General features: G+C 59.6%; 1 protein-coding gene across 4 annotated transcripts; it reads left to right on the forward strand.

The window, feature by feature from the left end:
- Nucleotides 1-253: 253 nt before the first annotated feature.
- PEAR1 (platelet endothelial aggregation receptor 1) lies at nucleotides 254-21,271 on the forward strand. Of its 4 annotated transcripts, none has more exons than XM_057727018.1 (24): nucleotides 254-376; nucleotides 8,136-8,266; nucleotides 9,937-10,046; nucleotides 10,659-10,763; nucleotides 11,123-11,223; nucleotides 11,968-12,060; nucleotides 12,346-12,589; nucleotides 13,355-13,472; nucleotides 13,654-13,790; nucleotides 13,873-14,085; nucleotides 14,388-14,562; nucleotides 14,648-14,768; nucleotides 15,407-15,570; nucleotides 15,663-15,765; nucleotides 15,894-16,040; nucleotides 16,253-16,378; nucleotides 17,686-17,814; nucleotides 17,931-18,059; nucleotides 18,243-18,455; nucleotides 18,689-18,777; nucleotides 18,890-19,025; nucleotides 19,198-19,266; nucleotides 19,377-19,631; nucleotides 20,097-21,271. In XM_057727018.1, exons 3-24 carry the CDS (start codon nucleotides 9,946-9,948, stop codon nucleotides 20,246-20,248), a joined length of 3,120 nt encoding a protein of 1,039 aa, XP_057583001.1. In that variant the 5' UTR covers nucleotides 254-376; nucleotides 8,136-8,266; nucleotides 9,937-9,945; the 3' UTR covers nucleotides 20,249-21,271. The 4 variants fall into 4 exon arrangements, with proteins under 4 accessions (XP_057583001.1, XP_057583005.1, XP_057583011.1 ...); XM_057727022.1 differs by having other exon boundaries at nucleotides 15,666-15,765; XM_057727028.1 differs by lacking the exon at nucleotides 16,253-16,378.
- Nucleotides 21,272-21,634: the final 363 nt, after the last annotated feature.

The raw sequence follows: 21,634 nt of genomic DNA on the forward strand, positions 1-21,634 counted from the left end.
CCCGGGGCCCCTGCTCTTGTCCCCCGCTCATCCCCTCTCTGCGCCCGATCCAGGCTGTCGGGTCGGGCCCCGCCGTTCGGCCACCGTGGTCGGACCCCTACACAGCCTCCCTCCCGGGCACTCTGGATCTCCCCTCCCCCGGCTCCCGGTTTCCTTGTCAAAACTTCCTGCCTTGGCGAGGGCTGGAGTTCCCACCCCCTTCCTGCCCCCCGCCCCTCCGCGCCCCTCCCAGCCCAGCGATCCACAACGTTCGGCCTCCTCGCCGCTCCCCGCAGTCGGGCTGGGGCTCCAAGCAGGGCCCCCCGCCCTGTCCTCCTCCGGGCCCACCCCGGCGGTCCCCACCCCAGACGGATGGAGAGATAGGGTTCCGAGGCAGGTGAGTGACCGCGCACCCCTGGTCCCGCGACCACCCTGCCCTGGGGGACCTCTGGGTGGGGTATGGGGGAAAAGAGAGACAGACAGAGACCTGAAGGGGAGGGGGCAGCGGAGAGGGGCCAAAGGGGACTGGGGGTTGCCATCCATAATAAAGCAGCATGCAAATGACATGCAGATAACGCTGTTTCCCAGCCCCTTGTATGGGACTTTGTGAGACCAGGGGCAGCCACCACACCAACTAGTCCCCTCTGAGGGCTGGAGGGAGAAGCAGGTACCAGGCCCTCTACTTGGCTGAAGGGATGTGTCGTGTTAAGAGCACCCACATTGGAGTCAAGGCTGCCCAGTTTCGAATCTTCACTCTTCACCTTCCTACCTCTGTAGGATCTTGGTCCAGAGACTTCACCTCTGTGTCTCAGTTTCTCATTTCTGAAAGGGGAATAATAAGATATAGTGCCTACCTTATGGGATTGCTGTGAGGCTAACATGAGCGTAAACATGTCTCCTGCTTAGAAATGGGCCTGCTCAGTGTTTATTACAGTGTCGCCCCTCTCCCCACCAGGAGAAATGCTTGAGGAGGATGGAGGGAAGGGACCCAGGTTTGCAGGTCCCTGGGGCTCATAGCTTTGCCAGTTTGAGGACTGGGAAGTTGGCCAAAGGTCTCAGGCATGTGGATCCTCAGAAAGCCCCATGGGCTGGTGTGTGCGAGGGGGAGAGCGGGTGGGGGGCTCCAGGAGCCCCGGCCCTAGCAAGGCCATCCCTTACCCCCACCCCATCTCCAGCCTCCAGTATTGAACTTTCAGCTATCCCGCACTGGCATTTTATGAGTGGCCTCTCCCGAGGCTGCGCTGTGACCCTAGTCCCTGGGGATGGGAACAGCTTGTGCTGGTCCGAGTTTCCCAGGCTCCCAGGCTCAGCCAGACCTCGGCTCCAGGCAGGATTGAGCAAGGGGTCAGCTCTCAACCCTGGCCTAAGCTAGGCCTGGGGGGTCGGGGAGCTGTCTGAATCCCACCCCATCCCAATCGGTGATACAGTCCCTCTGTGTGGGTACACGGGAGCCAGGGTGTGTGACAGCTCTCCTCTCCAGCCATCTGTCCCCTGCTGCTGCCTCTCCCACTTCTGAGGTCTCCCAGAGTCTGCCCACCAAACTTGCCATTGCAGTTGGGGCTACCCTCCCTGCCGCCTAGGAGCTGGCTTAGCCAGGCTCCCCTCTGTCTTCCTCTCTTCACCGGGAGGTGAAGCCGAGGGTTGGCATCTGTTTCTCCACTATCCCCCACCCCCATCCCCCATCTCCTATCAGACTTTCCCAGAAGAGGAAACCAGCTCTCCAGGCAGCCCCATCCACGGTTCGGAAACCTGGATAGAGATAGAGGTCACAGGGCTGCTGTCTGCCTGCCCCCACCAACACACGCTGCTGGAGAGGGGACTCAGGCCAGGCAGGGCCTCTGTCACAGTGCTCTGAGCTTCTCCTTTGAGTAGCCTGGGAAGCCTTGAAAAAGAGCCCTCCCAGGATGCATGAGGGGCCCTAGGGCCCATCCTAGCTCTGGGGATGGTGTTGGTACCAGCCCTGCAGCAGCTACCATAGAGGCTTCTCTATGGGGGAGAAGCAAGCAGGAAGAGCAAGAGAAGACAGGGAAGGAGAGAGGAATATGGAAACATACAGGAGCCAATAGATGAAAAAAACACAGGCAGAGATGTTAGAGACTTCTGGAAACAAGGCCCAGAGGGAAACGAGAAGCACATTTGGAAACACAGAGCAGAGACTGAGAGAAAGAACAAGAAGGAGGCAGAGACAGAAGAAGAGACAGAGAGTCCAAAGACCACAGAGAAATCAGAGGGGTAGAAGGACCTGAAAGGAGCGGCACAGCATCTTGTGACTGCTAGCTCGTGAGTCTGCTTTCCACACTCTTCCTTTGGTTGGCTGTGTGACCTTAGGCAAATTACTTAACCTCTCTGGGATTTCTGGTTTTGCTTTTCTTTCTTTCTTTTTTTTTTTTTTCCGCCATGCCCCGCTGCTTGTGGGATCTCAGTTCCCTGACCCGGGATTGAACCCGGGCCCTCGGCAGTGAAAGTGCCAAGTCCAAACCACTGGACTGCCAGGGAGTTTCCTGGGATTTCTTCATTTACAAAACAGGTGGCATACTAGCACCTACTTTCTAGGACTGCTGAGAGAATGAAAAGAAAGGATCCAGCTCACAGTATACATTTAGCAAGGGGCAGTATTTGGTGTACAGCACCCACACATTGCCAGACGGAGGTCTCCAGAAACAGCACAGGGGTGGGCACTGGGCCATGGAGTCTCCTGAGTCCCCTCTCCTGCTGGTGCCTCCCACCCCATCCCCACATGGTGGCATCTGGGGCCCAGTCCGTCTGTGTAGGAGGAGGTGTGTGGATGGACAGTGAGGGGCGTAGTCCATGAGCCGGACGTGCAGGATAAGGGCTCAGGCCCTGGCCGTGGGCACACCCCCTCCTCTCCAGGTGACTCAGTGCCCCGCACTTCGGTGCACTCATCCCAGAGGAACTTGGAGGCCAGCCCTGAGGAATTCCTGCCCATGGTCAGGAGGGCAGGTCCGGAGCTGCCTTTCACTTCCTAAGGTTGGGAAGTTCTTTCTGGACTCCACCTTCCATCGACCTACCAGTGTTGTGTCTTAAGGCCCTAGAAGCAAGGCCCTGCTGTCTGGTGAGCCAGGGACAAGCCACAGCCTCCAAACATCTCTCCCTCTCCCCCGTCTCCCACAAAGTAAGGTCAGGCTCACTCAAGGTGGGAAGGATTTAGAGTTTATCAGTCCATCCAGTCCACACAGTGTTTAGTTACAGCCCACGGGGTGCCAGGCACCCTGGATGCATGGGTGTAGGTGCTGACTGGTGCTGGGGCCACAGCGGTGAGGCAGGCAGAGAAGTGCCCTGACCCCACGGTGCTCCATTCCACTGGGGAAGACAGACCTTCATAAACATATAATGACCACAGGGTGGGAGCCATGAGGGAGCATCTGGGGGGCAAGCAGCCCACTCAGAGAGCCTAGGACAGGAATGGAATCAGAGGCTGTCCCAGCCTGGTGGGGGAACCAGACTCACGAGCTGGCAGTCACAAGACGGGGTGCCCATTACCTCATCCGTCCATCAGACTTGAGGGGTTCCAGGGCCTGTGAACTCCTGGCTTGACCTGGGTTCATCCCACCTGCCCCCAGAGGAGGGACACTGATGCCTTTGGCGGGAGTTTGGGGAAGTGCTGGGCCTCTGGGGACTGGTCCATGTCCAGTTTGTAGCTGGCCTCAGGGAAGAACTGGGGGATAACCCACGGCTCCTTTGGGTCACAGGGGTCCATGGTGAGTGTCCTAGGAGCCTGGAGGAAGGTCTGAGGAAAGGGAGGAACGGGTGAGGTGTGGAGCCACAGGGGGCTTCCTGGAGGAGGCTGGCCTGGAAGGATGGGTAGGACCCGGGCGTTCCAGGGGTGGCCTGGGCAGATGTGGTCGTGAGGTGAGGGGCACATGGAGCCGCGGGCTGTCCAGCATGATGGGAGCAGAGGAGCAGGAGCAGAGGCTGGCCACCTGGGCCCTGGGCGCCTGTCCTGTGGTGTGGGAGCCACAGAGGCATTAGAGAGAGGCAGTGGCCAGAGCAGAGCTGTGCTTTCTGAGGGTATCTGGGAGTGGCGATGCTCATGGGAGCTGCTCCCTGGCCTGTGTCACGCCAGGGGTTCCCTCCCACCTCCCACTGCTTTGTTCTTTGAAGGAGAGTCTCATCCTGCTGACCAGTTGGCCTTTGGGCAAGTCTTTTTACCTGAGACCCTCCAACGTCTCTCCTGTGAAATGGGGGTAAAAGCCACTACACCTGTGGGGGGTGGGGAGGGTCTGGACTGGCTCTAGCCTCCGGCAGGCGCGTGGTGGTGAATCAGAATCCCTGCAGTTTCTCTATTTCCTGATGAGTAAACAGCTCGGGATGAGGACCCTCTAGCTTCTGTTTCCTGAGCCACAGAGAACACAAGGCCGGCCCCTCACCCCTGCTCCCTTCCCGCCCAGCCTCTGGAGCACACGCAGGCTTCCTGTGCCTCCATCCGGCAGACATGCCTGGCGTGCTGAAGGCCTGGCTTGGCTGGATGTAAAGGGGTTCCGTGCGTGTGTGTACAAGCGTGTACGCGGGTGTTCTGAGTGGTACATGGAGCAGAGCAGTCTAGGCTGCTGGCGGAGCTGGGTCAGAGGGCATCCCTGTGTGGGGAGGGAAGGGAAGTCTTCGGACTTGGATCTCGCTGCTAAATGGGAAGGACTAAGTGATCCTGTCTCCGTAGCAAAGAGAGGTTGGGAAAGGGCACAGAGAATAGACACAGACACGCGGGAGATCTGGAAAGACAGGAGAGCTACAAGGCGCGGCAACCTTGGCACCAGACCAAGACACGGGGCTCGATTCGTAGAATGTGGCTGGGGTTCAGCCTCCACGCCACACCTGTAGGGGGATCCCCTAGTGCAGTGAACATACTGCACAACGGTACATGGTAGCCTTGATATAGAACAGGAAGGACAGAGGCAGAAAGAGACCAAGAAACTGATAGAAGAAGGAAAAAATGACAGAAAGTAGAGTTTCTGATGAAGAACGAGACAAAAGGCAAAAAGGAAGAGGCAGAGCGCCTAGAACTTGGGGGATTCTGTTTTTGCATCAACACATGTCCACTGAGCAGCCTCTGGTCTGAGGCTCAGTTCCAGGATGGTCATTGGAACCAGCAGTTCCAACCCCCACTGGACCCTGGGAGATGTTGGGGGTGGGGTGGGGCGTGGGTTATTCTCCCATTTACAGATGAGGAAATGGAAGCTCACAGGGTACAAGTGACGTGCCTGAAGTCAAACAGCTTGTAAGTACTAGAAACTTTGGCCTCCAAGATGGGAAGGGGGAAGAGAGAGAGACAGAGAGAGACAGAGAAGAGACAGAGAAGAGAGGAGGGGCCCGTGGCACCAAGCAAGGAGCTGGAGTTGGTGCTCAGGCTGAGGGCTGGGGGAAAGCAGAATCCAGGCGTCCTGCCTCATCAACCGCCTTTGGCTTGAAGATGTACCTGGCGGGCAGCCCATCGTTCTGGGGGATCAGGTTCTCGGGGGAGCCTGGTCCCCTCCCCTCCCTACTTCCTTTCTCTCTTGTCAGCATCTAAGGCCCTATTCTCATTCCCGGATCATCCTGGGGGTTCTTCAGGAAAAAAAAAAAGAAAAAAACAGCTTTTCCTGGAATTAATACTCAAAGAGTAAGACAGGGCCAGTGGGAGTGGGGAGGGGGCGCGGTGGGTGCAGAAGGAATGGGGCTGAGGATGCTATCACGGAGACATCGATTGTTCATTGAGCTTCTTATGCAGCTCTCTAAGCACTTTATTACTCACTTATTATTCTGCACAACAACCCTACAAAGGGAAGTACTATTATCCTCTCTATTTTAGAGCTGAGGGAACTGAGAGCTGGGATTCAAACCCAGGTTTGAATGGGGGTGGGAGGGGATGCAGGGCTCAGAGGGTATCCTTTGCTGCACCACCTCCCAGAGAAGAACAGCTGGAAGGGAGTTGGTGGGGAAGTTCCTCTTGCTGTCTCACTTCCAGCAGCCCCGCTCTGCTCTCTGCCTCTATAGAGATGCATCGTCTCCTGTCCGCTAGGAACTCCACTCCCCTCCCAGAGGCCCCCGATTCATTCCCCTCTTCCTAGCAGGGGCTGGAGCACAGTGAGAGTAGGGGGGCTCCCCGTCAGAGGGAATCAGGCTGAACAGGAGACGAGCAGGGGTGGGCGAGCTGGGTTGGGCCCTGCGTGGGCTTGGAGGCTGAGAGGGCAGGGATGCTGGGGGCCTGCGCAGGCGGGCCTGGGGACTCAGGGGCCTGGCCAGGAGCCCAGCTGCTTTGCATCTCGAGGTGGAGGAGAGAGACGTGTCAGCTCATTCTGGACTGTAAACACATCCCAGTTCCCACGCCTCTGTTCTCATTCTCGCGGCAGCCCCCACCGCCATCCCCTTCTCCTGTCCAGCCCCCTGCCAGGCTCCCTCTCCACATAACTAAGGCTATTCAAAAGGGATGCAGAGCCCTTGGGGTTCCTGTCTGAGCTCAGGAGAGACTGGAACCGCAGGGAGGGCTCTGCCAGTCTGGGATTGGCTCCCAGCTCTGACGTTCCTGGCTGTGTGGCCTTGGGCAGGGGACTTACCCTCTCCTCGCCTGTTTCCTCATCAGTAAAATAAATAATAACACCGACCACAGTGGGGTGACATAAGCTTTACATGAGATGATCACATAAATTTCTCAGCTCCCTGCTTGTGCAACACGGTGAACGATATATGGGGTCACATTATTATTCTAGTTGTGAGGGAAGGTTAGGGTTAGGCTTAGGCTTAGGTTTAGGTTTAGGTTTAGGCTTAGGCTTAGGGTTGGAGATCCCTCAATCCAGAGGTGCAGTGGAGGAAGGGGGCTGAGTAGGGGAAAGGGAGGGGGCATAGGGAGGGGGCATCTCTATGAGAAGAAGAAGGGAGCTTACGCGGGGGTGGGGGCCCTGGGGTCGGATGGGGAGCCGGGTGTTGTCTGATTTAAACAAGGGCACGTGTACTCACATGGGCCCCAGTGCTGCTGGGACTGGAGGTGCTGGGGGAGGGTCTTGGGTTCCCTAGCCCCTCAGGGACAAAGGCTCAGATGCGAACAAGCCAAGGGGGCCAGGCTGGGGGTCTGGGCTCTGGTCTGGCCTGTGTTCCCTCCTCAGGGGCTGAGGCTGGTGAGGCCAAACCCTGCCCCTCCCTGCCAGGATCCCCATCTCATCTCTCCCCTCCCTGCAGACCACCCACTGATCTCACCAACCCCACCCTGGCTTCCGGCCCCACCACTGACCAGCTGAGACCTCCTGTGCACTCCCTGAGGCCCCTTGGGCAAACAGAATCTCCCCACCCCCTGGGATTCGGGTCAGGCCCTCCTCATGTTCCCCTGCCCACGTCGAGGTCCCTCTCAATTTCCCCCAGGTGAACCATTTCCTCTAGAAGTTGGTTAAGAGGAGGTGGCTTGTGGGAGGGGGCCGATGCAGATGAGAGGAAAGACAGCCCCTCCCCCTTGCGCCTGGCCAGGGTTTTCCTGCTGCAGGTCTTGTCCCTCTCACTGCAGCCTCGAGCTCTGGGGACGGGTCCAGGCCCGGGCAAGCCTGGGGGTCCCTGAGTGGCTGGAGACGAGGCTCACCCAGGGACAAGGGTGATGGCCCTGTATCCAGAAAGACTGAGCTCCAGTTGGAGGACAGGACCCCCAGGCCAGGGGCACAGGAGGGGCTCCAGGAAGAGGGGAGAGTGGACCAGACTGAGGGATGAAGAGGGGGAGATGCATGGAGGGCTCGGGGTCCTGTCCGTGGGCCTGCTGCCGAGCACACTGAGGGAGAAGTGGGGAGGTCCGCTGGGACCAGACAGGCAGGCCTGGGCAGGGGGCCAGAGCAGGGCTGGGGTGAAGGGCATAGTTTGGGGATGGTGGGGAGGGAGCTGGGGGCTGTGTGGGTGGGGCCCAGACAACGGGGGCCGTTGGAAGGACACTTCTGACCGTGGCCTGGCTCCCCGAGGCCAGGCTGGGTCCCTCCCTCACCCGCTCAGGGTGGCCACAGCGCCCAGCGCAGGAGCCAAACCACGGGAAAGAGGCTTCTGGCCCTCCCCACCCCCATCTCCCCCCTATCTTACCTTCTGAGTTTAGGGTGGTGGGAGGACGGAGCCCCCCAAGCTCCGCCCATGATCAGGCTGCCTGCTGCCCTCCTCACGTGCACACAGTCTAGCCAGGCTCTGTTTCCTGTTTTCAGGCTCCGCATCCTGAGCGCTGGGATCCCCCAGGACACTCTCTGGGCTCCTAGGGCCCTGGGGCCCCAGGGCCGTGCCACCCTGCCCCTGGCTCACCTGAGTTTCGCAGGCCCCAGGATGCCATAGAGGCCTGGTGAGTTACTTGGGGACTGAGGAGGAGTGGGGGGAGCACAAAGCGGACAGCAGGTGGAGATCTGCCCCCCGTGGAGCAGGGCTGTGGGCAGGCCTTGCTGCTCTGCAAGACTGGAGGCGGGGGGGGGGGGGGGGGGGGGGGGTAGAAATTTGCGGTGGGTGGGAGGGAACCTGGGGAGGAGAGGTGCGCCGGCCACAGGAGAGGGTTCGCTGGTGGGGGCAGAATGCGGTGGTGGGGAGGGCGTCAAGTTAGGGAGCGTCCCTCTGAGCGCTGCCCTGATGGGAGCTGAGAGTGGCCGCTGCTCCCCTGGGAGCGTGTGGGCGTGTGGGTGGGGGGCCTGGGGCGGGGCCGGCGGCAGGCATTCCAGAGATACTTAGGGGGGTAAGGGGCCGGCTACCACGACCTTTCTGTCTTCTCAGGAAAATTATAAGCAGATGTGGGCGCCTCAGGGAGGCGTAGAGGAGGGAGCCAGGGCAAGTTTCAGGAGCACGGAGCAGAGAATCTGAAACCGGAGGCGGGGGGCACGCAAGGGGCTCAGCTGCTTCTGAGCTCAGGAGGGAGAACAGACTCCTCTGAGGTCCTGACCTGCTTCCCACCCACTGGCTGAGGTCAGGGGCGGAGGCGAGGGGGAGGAGTCCATTTCCAGATGTCTGGCGGGTGGTCCCAGGGAGGTGGAGGCTTCTCCTTAAGTCTGAGGCCAGGTTGGGGACCTCCACGGTGATTGCGCCTGGAGTTGGGTGCAGTGGAGTGCTCGCAAGACTTTAACAACGGGCTCTGGGGCGGGGGGAGTGGCCCTGATTTGTGGTGTTTGCTGATTTCCATGGTGTAAATAATACCCCCATGCTTGGTTTCAAGCTACTAATGTGACAGGACTAACTGAGGAGTTGGGAACAGAAGTCACGATTGGCTTTCAGAAGTCAGTATGAGCTGTGCCAGTGCGCCAGTGGTGGGGAGGGGCCTCCTTCAAGGTCACCTGGACCCAGCCCTACTCCCACCTGTACAGCAGGAAGCCCCCAGCCGCATCAGGGTGGTTTTGGCCTCTGCCTGCCTACATCCAGTGATGGGGAGCTCACCACCCGAGGTCGCTGATTCCATTACAGAGCTTCTTTCACTGTTGGAAAGTTCTTCCTCTAACGGAGCCCAAGTTGGCTTCCCTCATAACTTCCCTCATTGGCTCCAATTTCACACCTTGGTACAAAATCAAAATGCCCTGGGTAGGGGCTGGGCTAGGGGCTGGGAATTCAGGCACAGGTCCCTGCCTCTAGAGGTCATGGTCAGGAAACAGGCACCAGAACAGCGGTCTGTGGGTGAATGGTGCTGGGGGTCCCAGAAGGGATGCGTGGGGGCAGTCTGCTGGTGGAGGTCCGGGAGCAGGGCAGGGGAAGAGGGGTGACACTTGGGCTAGACCTTGAAAGGTGAGTACTCAAGGTGAAGAATGGAGGGAGGATGTCCAGACAGAGGACGTCCAGACAGTGTGAGAAAGGCTTAGAGGCACGGAAGTGCCCCACCTGGTCAGGAATAAGACCTGGAGCCCGGGCAACATGGTCCAGAAGACCAGAGGCAGCAGCCTCATCTCTTCTGCCACCCCTGCCCAGTCTCTGCAGAGACTTGGTCCTCCAGGTTTGTGGCTGCAGTGCCCCTCACCTGCTCCGCACCTGGCCCCATCACAGGCCTCTGCAATGTCACCACCTCTGCGGGCCCTCCTTCTCCTGGCCCTGGGCCTGGGACTGGCCGGAACCCTCAACCCCAAGGACCCCAACACCTGCAGTTTCTGGGAAAGGTGAGAGAGGGCCCCTGTTGTGCCTTGAGGGCTCCCAGCCCCCAGCTCCCCTCTCTCCCCACTGGGGCTCCTCTTCCCTTGCCTCCCTCCCTCTCTCCAGCCCTCACCTCCCTCTGATTTCTGCTTCTACTCTATCTACTCCCCTTGATGGGGTGCCTCTGACTCCATCCCCATCTGGATCTTGTCTCCATCTATATCTTGGCTCTGAACCTGTCCTTTCTTTATTCCTGTCCCTTGGTCCCTGTGCGAGGCTGGCTATAGGACAGGGCACAGGGTAGGAGCTATCCACTCTGGGGCAAGGAGAAGGGCTGGCCAGGGAGAGCAAAGGGGACGGGGCTGGGGAACAAGGCCCAGGGCAAGATTTGGCCAGAAGTGCTTCAGCCTGTCTCCATCGGCTGGGCCCAGAGGCGGTGGTGAGGGAATGGACATGGAATGTATATTTCAACCCTGGGAGGATCCCTCCAGATTGAAGGGACTGATGGGGGTCCATTCTTGGCTTGGGGGAGCAAGCCTAAATATTCCCCACGATGGCCAAGCCTCGCACCCCTGCTCCCTTGTGCCAGCTGAGGCCTCGCCCTGCCCTGGGCCCCGACCCTGTTCCCTGTCTTGCAGTTTCACCACCACCACCAAGGAGTCACACTCCCGCCCCTTCAGCCTGCTCCCCTCGGAGCCCTGTGACCGGCCCTGGGAGAGCCCGCACACCTGCCCCCGGCCCACGTGAGTGCCCGTCCATCTCCATGGGCCGGTGGGCTGCCGGAGTAGCTGCCTCTGCCCAGGCCCTGACCCTCTGTACCCCCCATTCTTTTCTCAGTACCTTTAGAGTTCAGAGGAAGCATCTGGCCTCAAGGCACTCAAGGCATGGTGTGTGTGGGGTTTGTGTGTTTGGGGTGTGCAGGTGTGGTGTCGTGTGTGTGTGTGTGTGTCTGGGTGGGGGTCAGGAGGGAATGTTCTTTCTAAGCTCCCCCAGCCCAGAGTGTTGGGCCGTGCCCCAGGCTTCGCCCAGTGCCCCACTGTGGAAGGGTAGGAGCCAGGGCCTCAGCAGCGAGGACTGAGGGCCACCTCCGGGTCTCCCCCAGGGTCATCTACCGGACCGTGTACCGCCAGGTGGTGAAGACGGAGCACCGAATGCGCCTGCAGTGCTGCCGGGGCTTCTATGAGAGCAGCGGGGCCTGTGTCCGTGAGTCCTGGGTGGAGCCATGGAATGGGAGGGGCCTAGGCCTCCCCTTCCCTGGCCTCACCAGGGTGGGGCTCGTCCTCTGACTTCCCCCTCTCCTGGCCCTGGTGTCTTTAGGGACAAAGCTGCCACTGCAAACCTCTGTCTCTAGCTGACCCCACATCTCTCCCACCCTCTCTCCAAGCCCCCCAGCCATCTCTGGCTCTGCATCCCTGTCTCTGGGCTGCCTGTGTCCAGGGCTCCATGCCTGGTTCTCTCTCTGACTCTTCCTGTCCCTGTCTCTCTCTTGCTAACTGTCTTGACTTGTCACTGTCCATTGTCTCCTGTCCCCCGCCTCCAGCACCCTGAAACCCCCAGAGCAGAGCCTGCTCTGTCTCTCTCTCCCCTTCCCTCAAGCTTGGACCATCACCAGCCCCTACAGAGACTCCTGCCCAGCCTGACCACCCCCCCACCCTTACCCTCTCTCTGGACAGCATCCATGTCTGGTCCCTACGTGAGGAACCCCACCTGCCCATTTCCCAACAAGGTGCTTTGAGAATTTCACAGAAAGGAGCTAGGGAGGCCAGAATCCTGAGGTCTTGACAAGCTCTGACCTGAGTTGCTTACTCTCAGTCTTTTCACATCTTAGAGGCAGAACTGCAGGTCCTTGGTGTGGGAGGAAGCTGGGGTTGGGCTTCAGAGGATAACAGATGGGTAGGGCAGGGGAGGAAGCATCTTGTCACACCCCTGCCCCCATCTCTGCCCCAGCGCTTTGTGCTCAGGAGTGTGTCCATGGCCGCTGTGTGGCGCCCAATCAGTGCCAGTGTGTTCAAGACTGGCGCGGAGACGATTGCTCCAGTGGTGAGTGGCGGGTGACGGCAGGGTGTGGCCTTTTGTGCCTCCAGGGACGCAGAACCCTTGGGCACGCCCTCCCCACCAGGGCACAGGTGCTTAGGGCCCCAGGGCAATCACCCGGCAGAGTCCCACTGCAGCCAGCAGCCTTTTCCGGAGGTGTGTGGTACGGGGGATGGGCCAAAGCCAGGCATGGGGATGTTTGTGGGGGCTGGGAGACAGAGCCAGGGACTAACTGGAGGCTGGGGAGGGGCAAGACGCCTGGTGACCCCCCTCTACCCTCCCATCCCACAGCTTGTGCCCCAGGAGTTTGGGGGCCACAGTGTGACAAGCCCTGCATCTGTGGCAACAGCAGCTCCTGTGACCCCAAGAGTGGGGCCTGTTCCTGTCCCTCTGGCCTGCAGCCCCCGCACTGCCTTCGGCCCTGCTCCCCTGGCCGCTATGGCCCTGCCTGCCAGTTCAGCTGCCGGTGCCAGGGGGCGCCCTGTGACCCCCAGACCGGAGCCTGCCTCTGCCCCCCAGAGAGAACGGGGCCCAGGTGCGTAACAAGAGGAACACACACGAACGGGACTGCAGACAGGACACACGGGCACACGTGGGGATACAAGGGGACTCAGGACCCCAACCATGGGGATGGAATGAAGAGGCCAAGATCCTGGTCCCAGCTGTGCTACTTGCTGGTTGAGCAACCTTGAGCAGATCATTGACTCTCGACGAGGTTGCTTCTTGACTGTAAAATGGGAGCAGTATTGTCCACCTAGAAGGGCTGCTGGGAAGATAACATGAGCTAGCATGTGAGTGAAAGCATGTCCCAAAGTGGAGCTGAGATAGGGATGCAGAGAACCCTATTGCAAGGCAGGGTGCAGAGAGAGCTGGGGGGTCACAGGTGGGAGAATGTGCATCTCGCTGGAGATCAAAGATCCCGCTTCATGGAGGAGCCTCCGGAGTTGAGCCCTCAGGACAGAAAACTGCAGCAGGCAGAGGTGTCCCCCTAGAGGGACCAGCGTGAGCAAAGGCAGAAGTGGAGCAGAGAGCATGTGGCGAGCAGACACGCTACCCATGGCTTTTTGCTCTACCCCGCCTGACGGGGCTGGGTGTCCCTGCCATCTCGAGTCCTGGAAACCTTTGCTTTCTGATCCCTGCCATTCCCAACAGGGTAGGGGGATGAGACTCCAAGGGTGGGTGTGACTCCTTGAGCCCTGGGGTGGGGGAGAGCCCGTGCGTGGTTGACTAGCCCTTGGAGGCAAAGGCAGGAGCATGTACTGCTTGCTTACATACTGACCTCACCGCCTCTGCCCAACAGCTGCGAGGTGTCCTGTTCACAGAGCAGCGTCGGCTCCTGCCCCAGCACCCCTCCTTGCCAAAACGGGGGTGTCTTCCAGGCCTCCCAGGGCTCTTGCAGCTGTCCACCTGGCTGGATGGTATGAAGGGTGGGGCCTGTGGGTGGTTCTCTACAGGGCTCCAAAGAGGATGTGTGAAGGGTGGGGAGGCTGTGTGGGCCCTGGAGAGATTTGGGGGTTTGGGGTATAGGGGTATGGACATGGCCTGTGGCCATGGGAGGGGCTGGGCTTCTGGGGCTCTGTCAACCTCTCACCCCCACAGGGCACCATCTGCTCCCTGCCCTGCCCCGAGGGCTTCCATGGACCCAACTGCTCCCAGGAATGTCGCTGTCACAACGGAGGCCTCTGTGACCGGTTCACCGGGCAGTGTCACTGCGCCCCGGGATACACGGGGGACCGGTGAGTGGTGTTGGCCCGGGAGCGGGGTGGGCAGGGGCGGCGGCGGGCAGCGCGGCCAGGCTCAACCCCAGGCTGCGCCCAGGTGCCGTGAGGAGTGCCCCGTGGGCCGCTTCGGGCAGGACTGCGCTGAGACGTGCGACTGCGCCCCCGGCGCCCGCTGCTTTCCGGCCAACGGCGCGTGTCTGTGCGAACACGGCTTCACCGGGGACCGCTGCGCCGAGCGCCTCTGCCCCGACGGCCTCTACGGCCTCAGCTGCCAGGTGCCCTGCACCTGCGACCCGGAACACAGTCTCAGGTAGGCCGCGGGACACTGCGGCCAAGGGGTCAGGAGACCAACGGGAGAGGCCTCCCGTGCTGAAGCCACCAGAGTCACGGAAAGGACCAGGGGCATATCCTCGGGTGGGACAGATGTCACAGAAGGGAAAGGGGTGGGGCCTCGGGAACGGGGAGGGACCCCTCTGGGAACAGCACAGCTCCCCGCTGAAGGCCCCCTCAATTCGGCGATGCTCGGCTCCCACCGCGCGGAGGGGCGGGGAGGGCGGCCTGTGGACCCGGGCTCAGACCCCGCCGCGCCCCCGCCCCCGCCTCCGCCCGCAGCTGCCACCCGATGAGCGGGGAGTGCTCGTGCCTGCCGGGCTGGGCGGGCCTCCACTGCAACGAGAGCTGCCCGCAGGACACGCACGGGCCCGGCTGCCAGGAGCACTGCCTCTGCCTGCACGGCGGCGCGTGCCAGCCCGACAGCGGCCTCTGCCGGTGCGCGCCTGGCTACACGGTGAGGCGCGCCCCGCCGCCGGGGAGGTGCCGGAGGGGCCCGGAGCCCGCCCGCCCCTCTCACCAGCGCGCCCGCCCGCTTTCAGGGCCCGCACTGCGCCAGCCTGTGTCCCCCTGACACGTATGGGGTCAACTGCTCCGCACGCTGCTCCTGCGAAAACGCCATCGCCTGCTCGCCCATCGATGGCTCCTGCGTCTGCAAGGAAGGTAATGGGTCGGGGTCTCCCGGAAGGGCGACTTGGAGGTGGGGCCATGGGAAGACCCGAGAGACCGAGGGTAGGGGCAGGCCAAGGGTAGCGGAGAGGCTGCGGGGGTAAGGGCGGACCCGCTGGGCAGCAGCTGGACGGCGGGAAAGTAGCCAGGCTACTTCCTTCCTGGAATATCCACTTCGCTTTTCTTCAACCACAAAAATCCCAATTGTCCTTAAAGGCCCTGGCCAGAGGCATCTCTCTGCTGATTCCTCATCCTCAATCATACAGAATCACGGAATGGCAGTGCCAGCAAGGGCCTCGGAGATCTACCGGCGGTGGCCTGTTGGCAACGTTTAGGCTAGATTCTGACACAGATATGTTTTATCTGACTGGTTCTCTATCACATGTAACAAACGTCCTGTCTCCAGTCCCCACTCCTCCCTATTGTCTTACACACGATCTGGAGAACTCATTTAGTTACCTGCTGGGGCCTCTGTAAGCATTTGGGTTTGCTGCCAACCCCTTTCATTTTGCAGAAGAGGCAACCAAGACCCAGAAGGGAGTGGTTCAGCCTTCTGTCCAATATCCAACAGTGTGTGCTTGCTCAGGAGGGGAGCTGGGTTCCCATGCCTACCTGCAAGTCCCCTCTTCCAGGTTGGCAGCGTGGTAACTGCTCTGTGCCCTGCCCGCCTGGAACCTGGGGCTTCGGTTGCAATGCCAGCTGCCAGTGTGCCCATGAAGCAGCCTGCAGCCCCCAAACTGGAGCCTGTACTTGTACCCCTGGGTGGCATGGGACCCACTGCCAGCTCCCCTGCCCGGTAAGTACACAACAGCCTGCCTGCCACGGGGAGGGGAGGGCACAGCACCCCCTAGCCGACTGGCCTGTCTGACCCTCTACTCCCTCTCCAAGAAGGGGCAGTTTGGTGAAGGCTGTGCCAGTCGCTGTGACTGTGACCATTCTGATGGCTGTGACCCTGTTCACGGACACTGCCGGTGCCGGGCTGGCTGGATGGGTGAGTGTCCTGGGTACCCAGGCCCCAGGCTTACTGTGGAGTTGAGGAATGCATCCCATATATGTCCAGAAGAATCTGTATGGAAGAGAGGGCACAGGCCAGGTTCATCCGACCCTTCTCTTTCACAGGTACCCGCTGCCACCTGCCCTGCCCTGAGGGCTTCTGGGGAGCCAACTGTAGCAATACCTGCACCTGCAAGAACGGGGGCACCTGCACCTCTGAGAATGGCAACTGTGTGTGCGCACCCGGATTCCGAGGCCCCTCCTGCCAGAGATGTGAGGCTCCCTCCCCTCCCCTGCCCTGCCAGCAGTCGTGTGCAGCGCGGTGTCAGATGCCTGAAGCCCCCACTCTACCCCTCCTGGTCTCTTCTGCTGACTCCAGTCTTTGGGCTGGTTACTGCAGTGGGAAGGAGGGTGGGAGAGAGTGGGGTCAAGGGCTGACTGAGGGCTGGCCCCTGCCCCCAGTCACCACGAGCCCCTTCCCCCAGCCTGTCAGCCTGGCCGCTATGGCAAACGCTGTGTGCCCTGCAAGTGTGCTAACCACTCCTCCTGCCACCCTTCGAATGGGACCTGCTACTGCCTGGCTGGCTGGACAGGCCCCGACTGCTCCCAACGTACGTGGTGGCGTGTGTGTGTGAGCGCGTGTGCATGCCGAGGGGGTGGGCTGAGGACCAGGGGCTTCTGTTCCCCTGCTCCTTGGTGTAAAAGCCTCTGAACCCATTGATCCAGCCATTTATATGGGCACTTATTGGGCATTTACCTACATGCTGGGTGTTGTTCTAGGTGCCCAGGATGCAGCAATGAAGAGATCAGGGGAAAAAATTCCCTGCTCTTCTGCATGGGAGGCCTGGGAAAAGCAGGGTTTGTATGGGGGCAGGGAAAACCATAAGCTCAATTTTGGACATGTTCTTTTTTTTTTGTTTGTTTCATATTGCCAACTTATTTTTACTTATTTATGTGTGGCCTCTTTCCCACATAAATATAAGCAGAACATCATGGAAAAGATTAGTCCAAAACACTGAGTCAAACAAATTTTAAGAAAGGGAAATGAGAAGCAGTTACCATGAAAAAGATGGGCAGGGTATAGGGAAGTGATCTTGGAGAAGAGTTTTTCTACAGAATTTGGTAACTACTATTAGAGTATTTGCTAGTGTCAGATACACAAAAATTATGCCTTGAATAGTGTAGACACTTAACCTCTCTCTTACGTTAAAAAAAAAAAAGTCTCCAGCTAAGCAATGTAGGGTAGTTTGGAAGCCTCTGTTCATTTGGCCCTGGTCGTGTTTTTTTTTTTTTTTTAAATTAATTTATTTATTTATGTATTTTATTGGCTGTGTTGGGTCTTTTTTTGCTGTGCGCGGGCTTTCTTTTTAGTTGCGGTGAGCGGGGGCTACTCTTCGTTGTGGTGCGCAGGCTCCTCGTTGCCGTGGCTTCTCTTGTTGCAGAGCACGGGCTCCAGGCACGTGGGCTTCAGTAGTTGCAGCACTTGGGCTCAATAGTTGTGGATCACGGGCTCTAAAGCACAGGCTCAGCAGTTGTGGTGCATGGGCTTCATTGCTCCGTGGCATGTGGGATCTTCCTGGAGCAGAGATTGAACCCGTGTCCCCTGCTTTGGCAGGCGGATTCTCAACCACTGCGCCACCTAGGAAGCCCGCGGCCGCCTTATTTTGAAAGGCTATTATTAGATAGCCAAGTGCAGAAGTTAAGCAGACAGCTGGGCATGTGGGTCTGGAGTTCAGGCGAGACACGGGGCTGCAGAAAAGCATTTGTGAGTCATCAGCGTGTAGATACGGTCTGAAGCCTTGGTGCCCCCGGGCAGACCTAAGCTGAGCAGAAGAGTTCAGTGATGTGGGGGGCTGAGAATTCACCCAGGAGGGGCTGGCCCTTCCCGCCAGACAGGCTCCAACCTTGTCTCCTGCAGCATGCCCTCTAGGACACTGGGGAGCCAACTGTGCCCAGCTCTGCCAGTGTCGCCATGGTGGGACCTGCCACCCCCAGGATGGGAGTTGTTTCTGCCCCCCAGGCCGGACCGGACATCTCTGCTTAGAAGGTACCAACAGAAGGGGAAATCCATGCCCCTGTCTGCAAGTCAGCCCTAGCCTGGGGAGGGGACTGCCATTCCCTGGCCCCTCTGATCCCCGCCTGCCTCCTTGGCTCTCTAAACAGGCTGTTCTCCAGGGATGTTCGGTATCAATTGCTCCCAACCATGCCAGTGTGGTCCCGGAGAGAGCTGCCACCCGGAGACTGGGGCCTGTGTGTGTCCCCCAGGGCATAGTGGTGCCCCCTGCAGGATCGGTGAGTTCTCCTCTAGCCCCCTCACTGTCCCCAGGACCCAGGACCCAGGTACCTGTCCAGGTCTCTGCTAGGTGGAACCCTTGTATCACCCTGCCTCCCTGCTGGGGCCTCTCTCATGCATGCATCCCAAGCTCACCAGCAGGGCCAAGACACCGTCCTGAGTGACCACCGCATTCCACACAGGAAGCCAGGAGACATTCACCATGATGCCTACCTCTCCAGTGGCCTATAACTCACTTGGGGCAGTGATTGGCATTGCAGTGCTAGGATCCCTGCTGGTGGCCCTGGTGGCGCTCTTCATTGGCTACCGCCACTGGCAAAAAGGCAAGGAGCACCAGCACCTAGCAGTGGCCTACAGCAGCGGGCGACTGGACGGCTCTGAGTACGTCATGCCAGGTGAGCTGGCCTGGGGCAGGGACACACATGAGTGGCTGACTCTTAGGCACGGGGCAGATGGGGTGCGGGGCTCCTGCTTCCCTCCCTGGACCTGGGAGGTGGGACGTGGAGAGCTGGAGAGAGGAACGGAGGTCAGAGAGGCCGATTACCGATCTCCTGGGACAGGATGACTGTCTTGGCCAGGCTCGTCTCTGACCAGGCAGGTCACCCTGCACCTGTGTCTGTTTGTACAGATGTCCCTCCGAGCTACAGTCACTACTACTCCAACCCCAGCTACCACACACTGTCACAGTGCTCACCCAACCCCCCGCCCCCTAACAAGGTCAGTGCTGGGGGCGGGGACGCATTGCGGCTGCACTGTGGGCGCAGCTCCGGCTCCCTGGAAAGCTCCAGCCCTGCACATTCCTCTCCCCGTCCCACCCCTCCCTCGCCAGGTTCCAGGCAGTCAGCTCTTAGCCAGCCTCCCGGCCCCTGAGTGGCCAGGTGGAGCGCATGGGCACGACAACCACGCCACGCTGCCTGCTGACTGGAAGCACCGCCGGGAGCCCCCTCCGGGGCCTCTGGGCAGAGGTAGGAGCCTGCGGGCCAAGGCCTCTGGTGAGGGTGGATGTGTGCAGCCCAGCATCCTGCTTCCTCTGAGCGCGTGTGTCTGTGCACGGGGTTCCGGGCTCCAGCTCTAGAGGAGGTGGGACCCTGGGGAGGGGACCAGGGGCCTGATTGCAGGTGGCTTCCTCCTCCTCAGGTAGCAGCCGCCTGGACCGAAGCTACAGCTGTAGCTACAGCAACAGTAATGGCCCGTTCTGCAGTAAAGGTGAGGGCCTGGGGGTGGGGGCGGTGGGAAGGGGGAAGGGGGAGGACGGAGGGCGCTGCCCTGGGGTGAAGGAGCCAGTGCCTCCACCGAGCCTGACTCCTTTCCCTAAGGGAAAGGGCGCATCTCTGAAGCGGCGCTGGGGGCCAGCGTGGCTTCCCTGAGCGGTGAGAACCCCTATGCCACCATCCGGGACCTGCCCAGCCTGCTAGGGGGCCCCCGGGAGAGCAGCTACGTGGAGATGAAAGGCCCTCCCTCAGGGTCTCCCCCCAGGCAGCTGCCCCAGCTCCCGGACGGCCAGCGGCGGCGACACCCCCAGCCACAGCGAGACAGTGGCACCTATGAGCAGCCCAGCCCTCTGACCCGTGGTGAGCCCTCCTTCTCCACAGGGGCAGGGAGGACAGGGACAAGGGAGGTGGGAAAGAGAAGGGACAGAGGGCGAGAATACGGAGGCGGCATGAAGTGGCAGCAAGAGCAAGGCCTCTGGGATCAGACGCGGGCTCAGACCAGCCATGATGAAGTCACACTGCCTCTTAGAGCCTGTAGGTGGTGGTACCTACCTCACAGGGCTGAGGATTTGACATGGTGGTTTTCCGGCACCTGAGTTGTATACGCATAAAAGCTGGGAACAAGGCCGGTGAGAGAGTGTCCTCCTATCCTGTGAGGTGGGCAGGTCGAGGTGGCCTCCCCCACTGGCAGCAGAGTTGCTGTATAAACTGACCTACAGCCAGCCTCCATCCATCTGTCTTTGGGGAGAAGAGGCTGGAGAGGGGAGGAGAGTGGAGGGAAGGGGAGGTGCCACCTCCCTCTCACCTTCTCCCCTCTGTCTCCAGACCGGGACTCTGTGGGATCCCAGCCCCCCCTGCCTCCGGGCCTGCCTCCCGGCCACTACGACTCACCCAAGAACAGCCACATCCCTGGACACTACGACTTGCCTCCAGTACGGCATCCCCCATCACCGCCACTTTGGCGCCAGGACCGTTGAGGAGCCAAGATGGTCTGCAGAGATCACCACACCTGTTCTTGTTGCCCAAGACTGAGGACAGAGCCTAGTGTACCCTGCCAGGAGCAGGGAGAGGACCGGCTGGCCATGAACACGGACATGTTTAATGGAGGAAGTGAATGGAGAGGAGATGGGAGCCTGGCTCCCAGGTTCTATCATGGGAAACACTGTCAGCATGAAGCCTGTGTACTTTTCCCCCAACCCGCTGCTCCCCAAGGCCCCTAGGGCCCCATGTACATAGACTGGGGGGTTGAATGTTGCTGGATAACTCTGATTTCAGATTGGTGTAAAAAGTGTATATTGGGTAATTTTTCTGTGCACTCCTGGGCTAGGCTTTGTACATGTGTGTGTGTATGTGTGTGTGTGGTTTCAGAGGGGTACCAGGAACTGATTCTGTCCTGGGACATTCACTGTATAGTGGAGAGGCAGCCCAAACCCAGTGAACTCTAGAAATAGCCTAACTGGCCCCCCTGCATTTATTTGGTACTCCCTCCAACCAACTGCTCAGAATACAAGCCGGTTAGGTTACCCCTGCCTGAAAGTCTCCATGGGTGGCCCCTGAGCTACAGTCAAAACTGTCCAAAGCCTTAAAGGCTTTGCTGGCCTGCCCTGTCTGTCTCTTCAGCCTCACTCTGAACTGTGTTCCCTGTCACTCTGCTGCAGTCACACTGGCCTCTACATCCCCCTATCAGCCACACTTCTTCCTGCCACGGGGACTTGGCACATCTGGAACACTCTCCCTCCCCCACTCACCTGTTAACTTCTGCTTCTCCTGCACTCCCGGTCTCTTTCACAGCACTGACCACAGATGTGTTCGTGGATCAGATACCTGCAGAAGGCCTACAGGGTGCCAGGCACCTCTGTAACGTGTTGTTTTTTAAAGTGATTATTTGATTAATCTCTGCCTCCCCCACCATACTGTAAGTTCCCTGAAAGCAGGAATCCTGTGTATGTGTTCAACACTGGTTCCCCTGGGCACATAGTAGGCACTCAATAAATGTTCCCCCAAAGGCTGAGTGGCTGAGTGAATTAGAAGTACTAATGGTAAGTGCAGGCAAGTGCTAAGATAGATGGGCAAATGGCTGCTCTGAGAGGTAAAAGACTGCACAGGTCACAGCCTTCCCCAAAGGGTGGCGTTATCCACAGGGGAACAGCTCAAGGGCTCAAAGGTGGGAAGGTCTGGGAGTGGCGATGGGGGAGAGGAACTGACTGGTGTGGCGGGGCTGGAGCCGGGAAAGCAGAGGGGAGAGAGTGTACTCAGATGGGGGCCCTGCAGGGTCTAGGCTACCTGGGAACTTTGAATCCAAGATTTCCAGGAAGCATCACCCACCTCCTTAACTGGTTAGCGGATCAACTAAGTCTCCAGAC

This window comes from Hippopotamus amphibius, chromosome 1 (assembly GCF_030028045.1).
Source record: "Hippopotamus amphibius kiboko isolate mHipAmp2 chromosome 1, mHipAmp2.hap2, whole genome shotgun sequence".
Classification (NCBI taxonomy): domain Eukaryota; kingdom Metazoa; phylum Chordata; class Mammalia; order Artiodactyla; family Hippopotamidae; genus Hippopotamus; species Hippopotamus amphibius.

What these genes read in the sequence shown, in the direction of transcription:
- PEAR1 (XM_057727018.1), top strand. Translation starts at nt 9,946, where the DNA reads ATGTCACCACCTCTGCGGGCCCTCCTTCTCCTGGCCCTGGGCCTGGGA. An exon ending in ACCCCCCGCCCCCTAACAAG is followed by an intron (nt 18,778 to 18,889) that starts GTCAGTGCTGGG and finishes CTCCCTCGCCAG; the next exon opens with GTTCCAGGCAGTCAGCTCTT. An exon ending in TCCGGGGCCTCTGGGCAGAG is followed by an intron (nt 19,026 to 19,197) that starts GTAGGAGCCTGC and finishes CCTCCTCCTCAG; the next exon opens with GTAGCAGCCGCCTGGACCGA.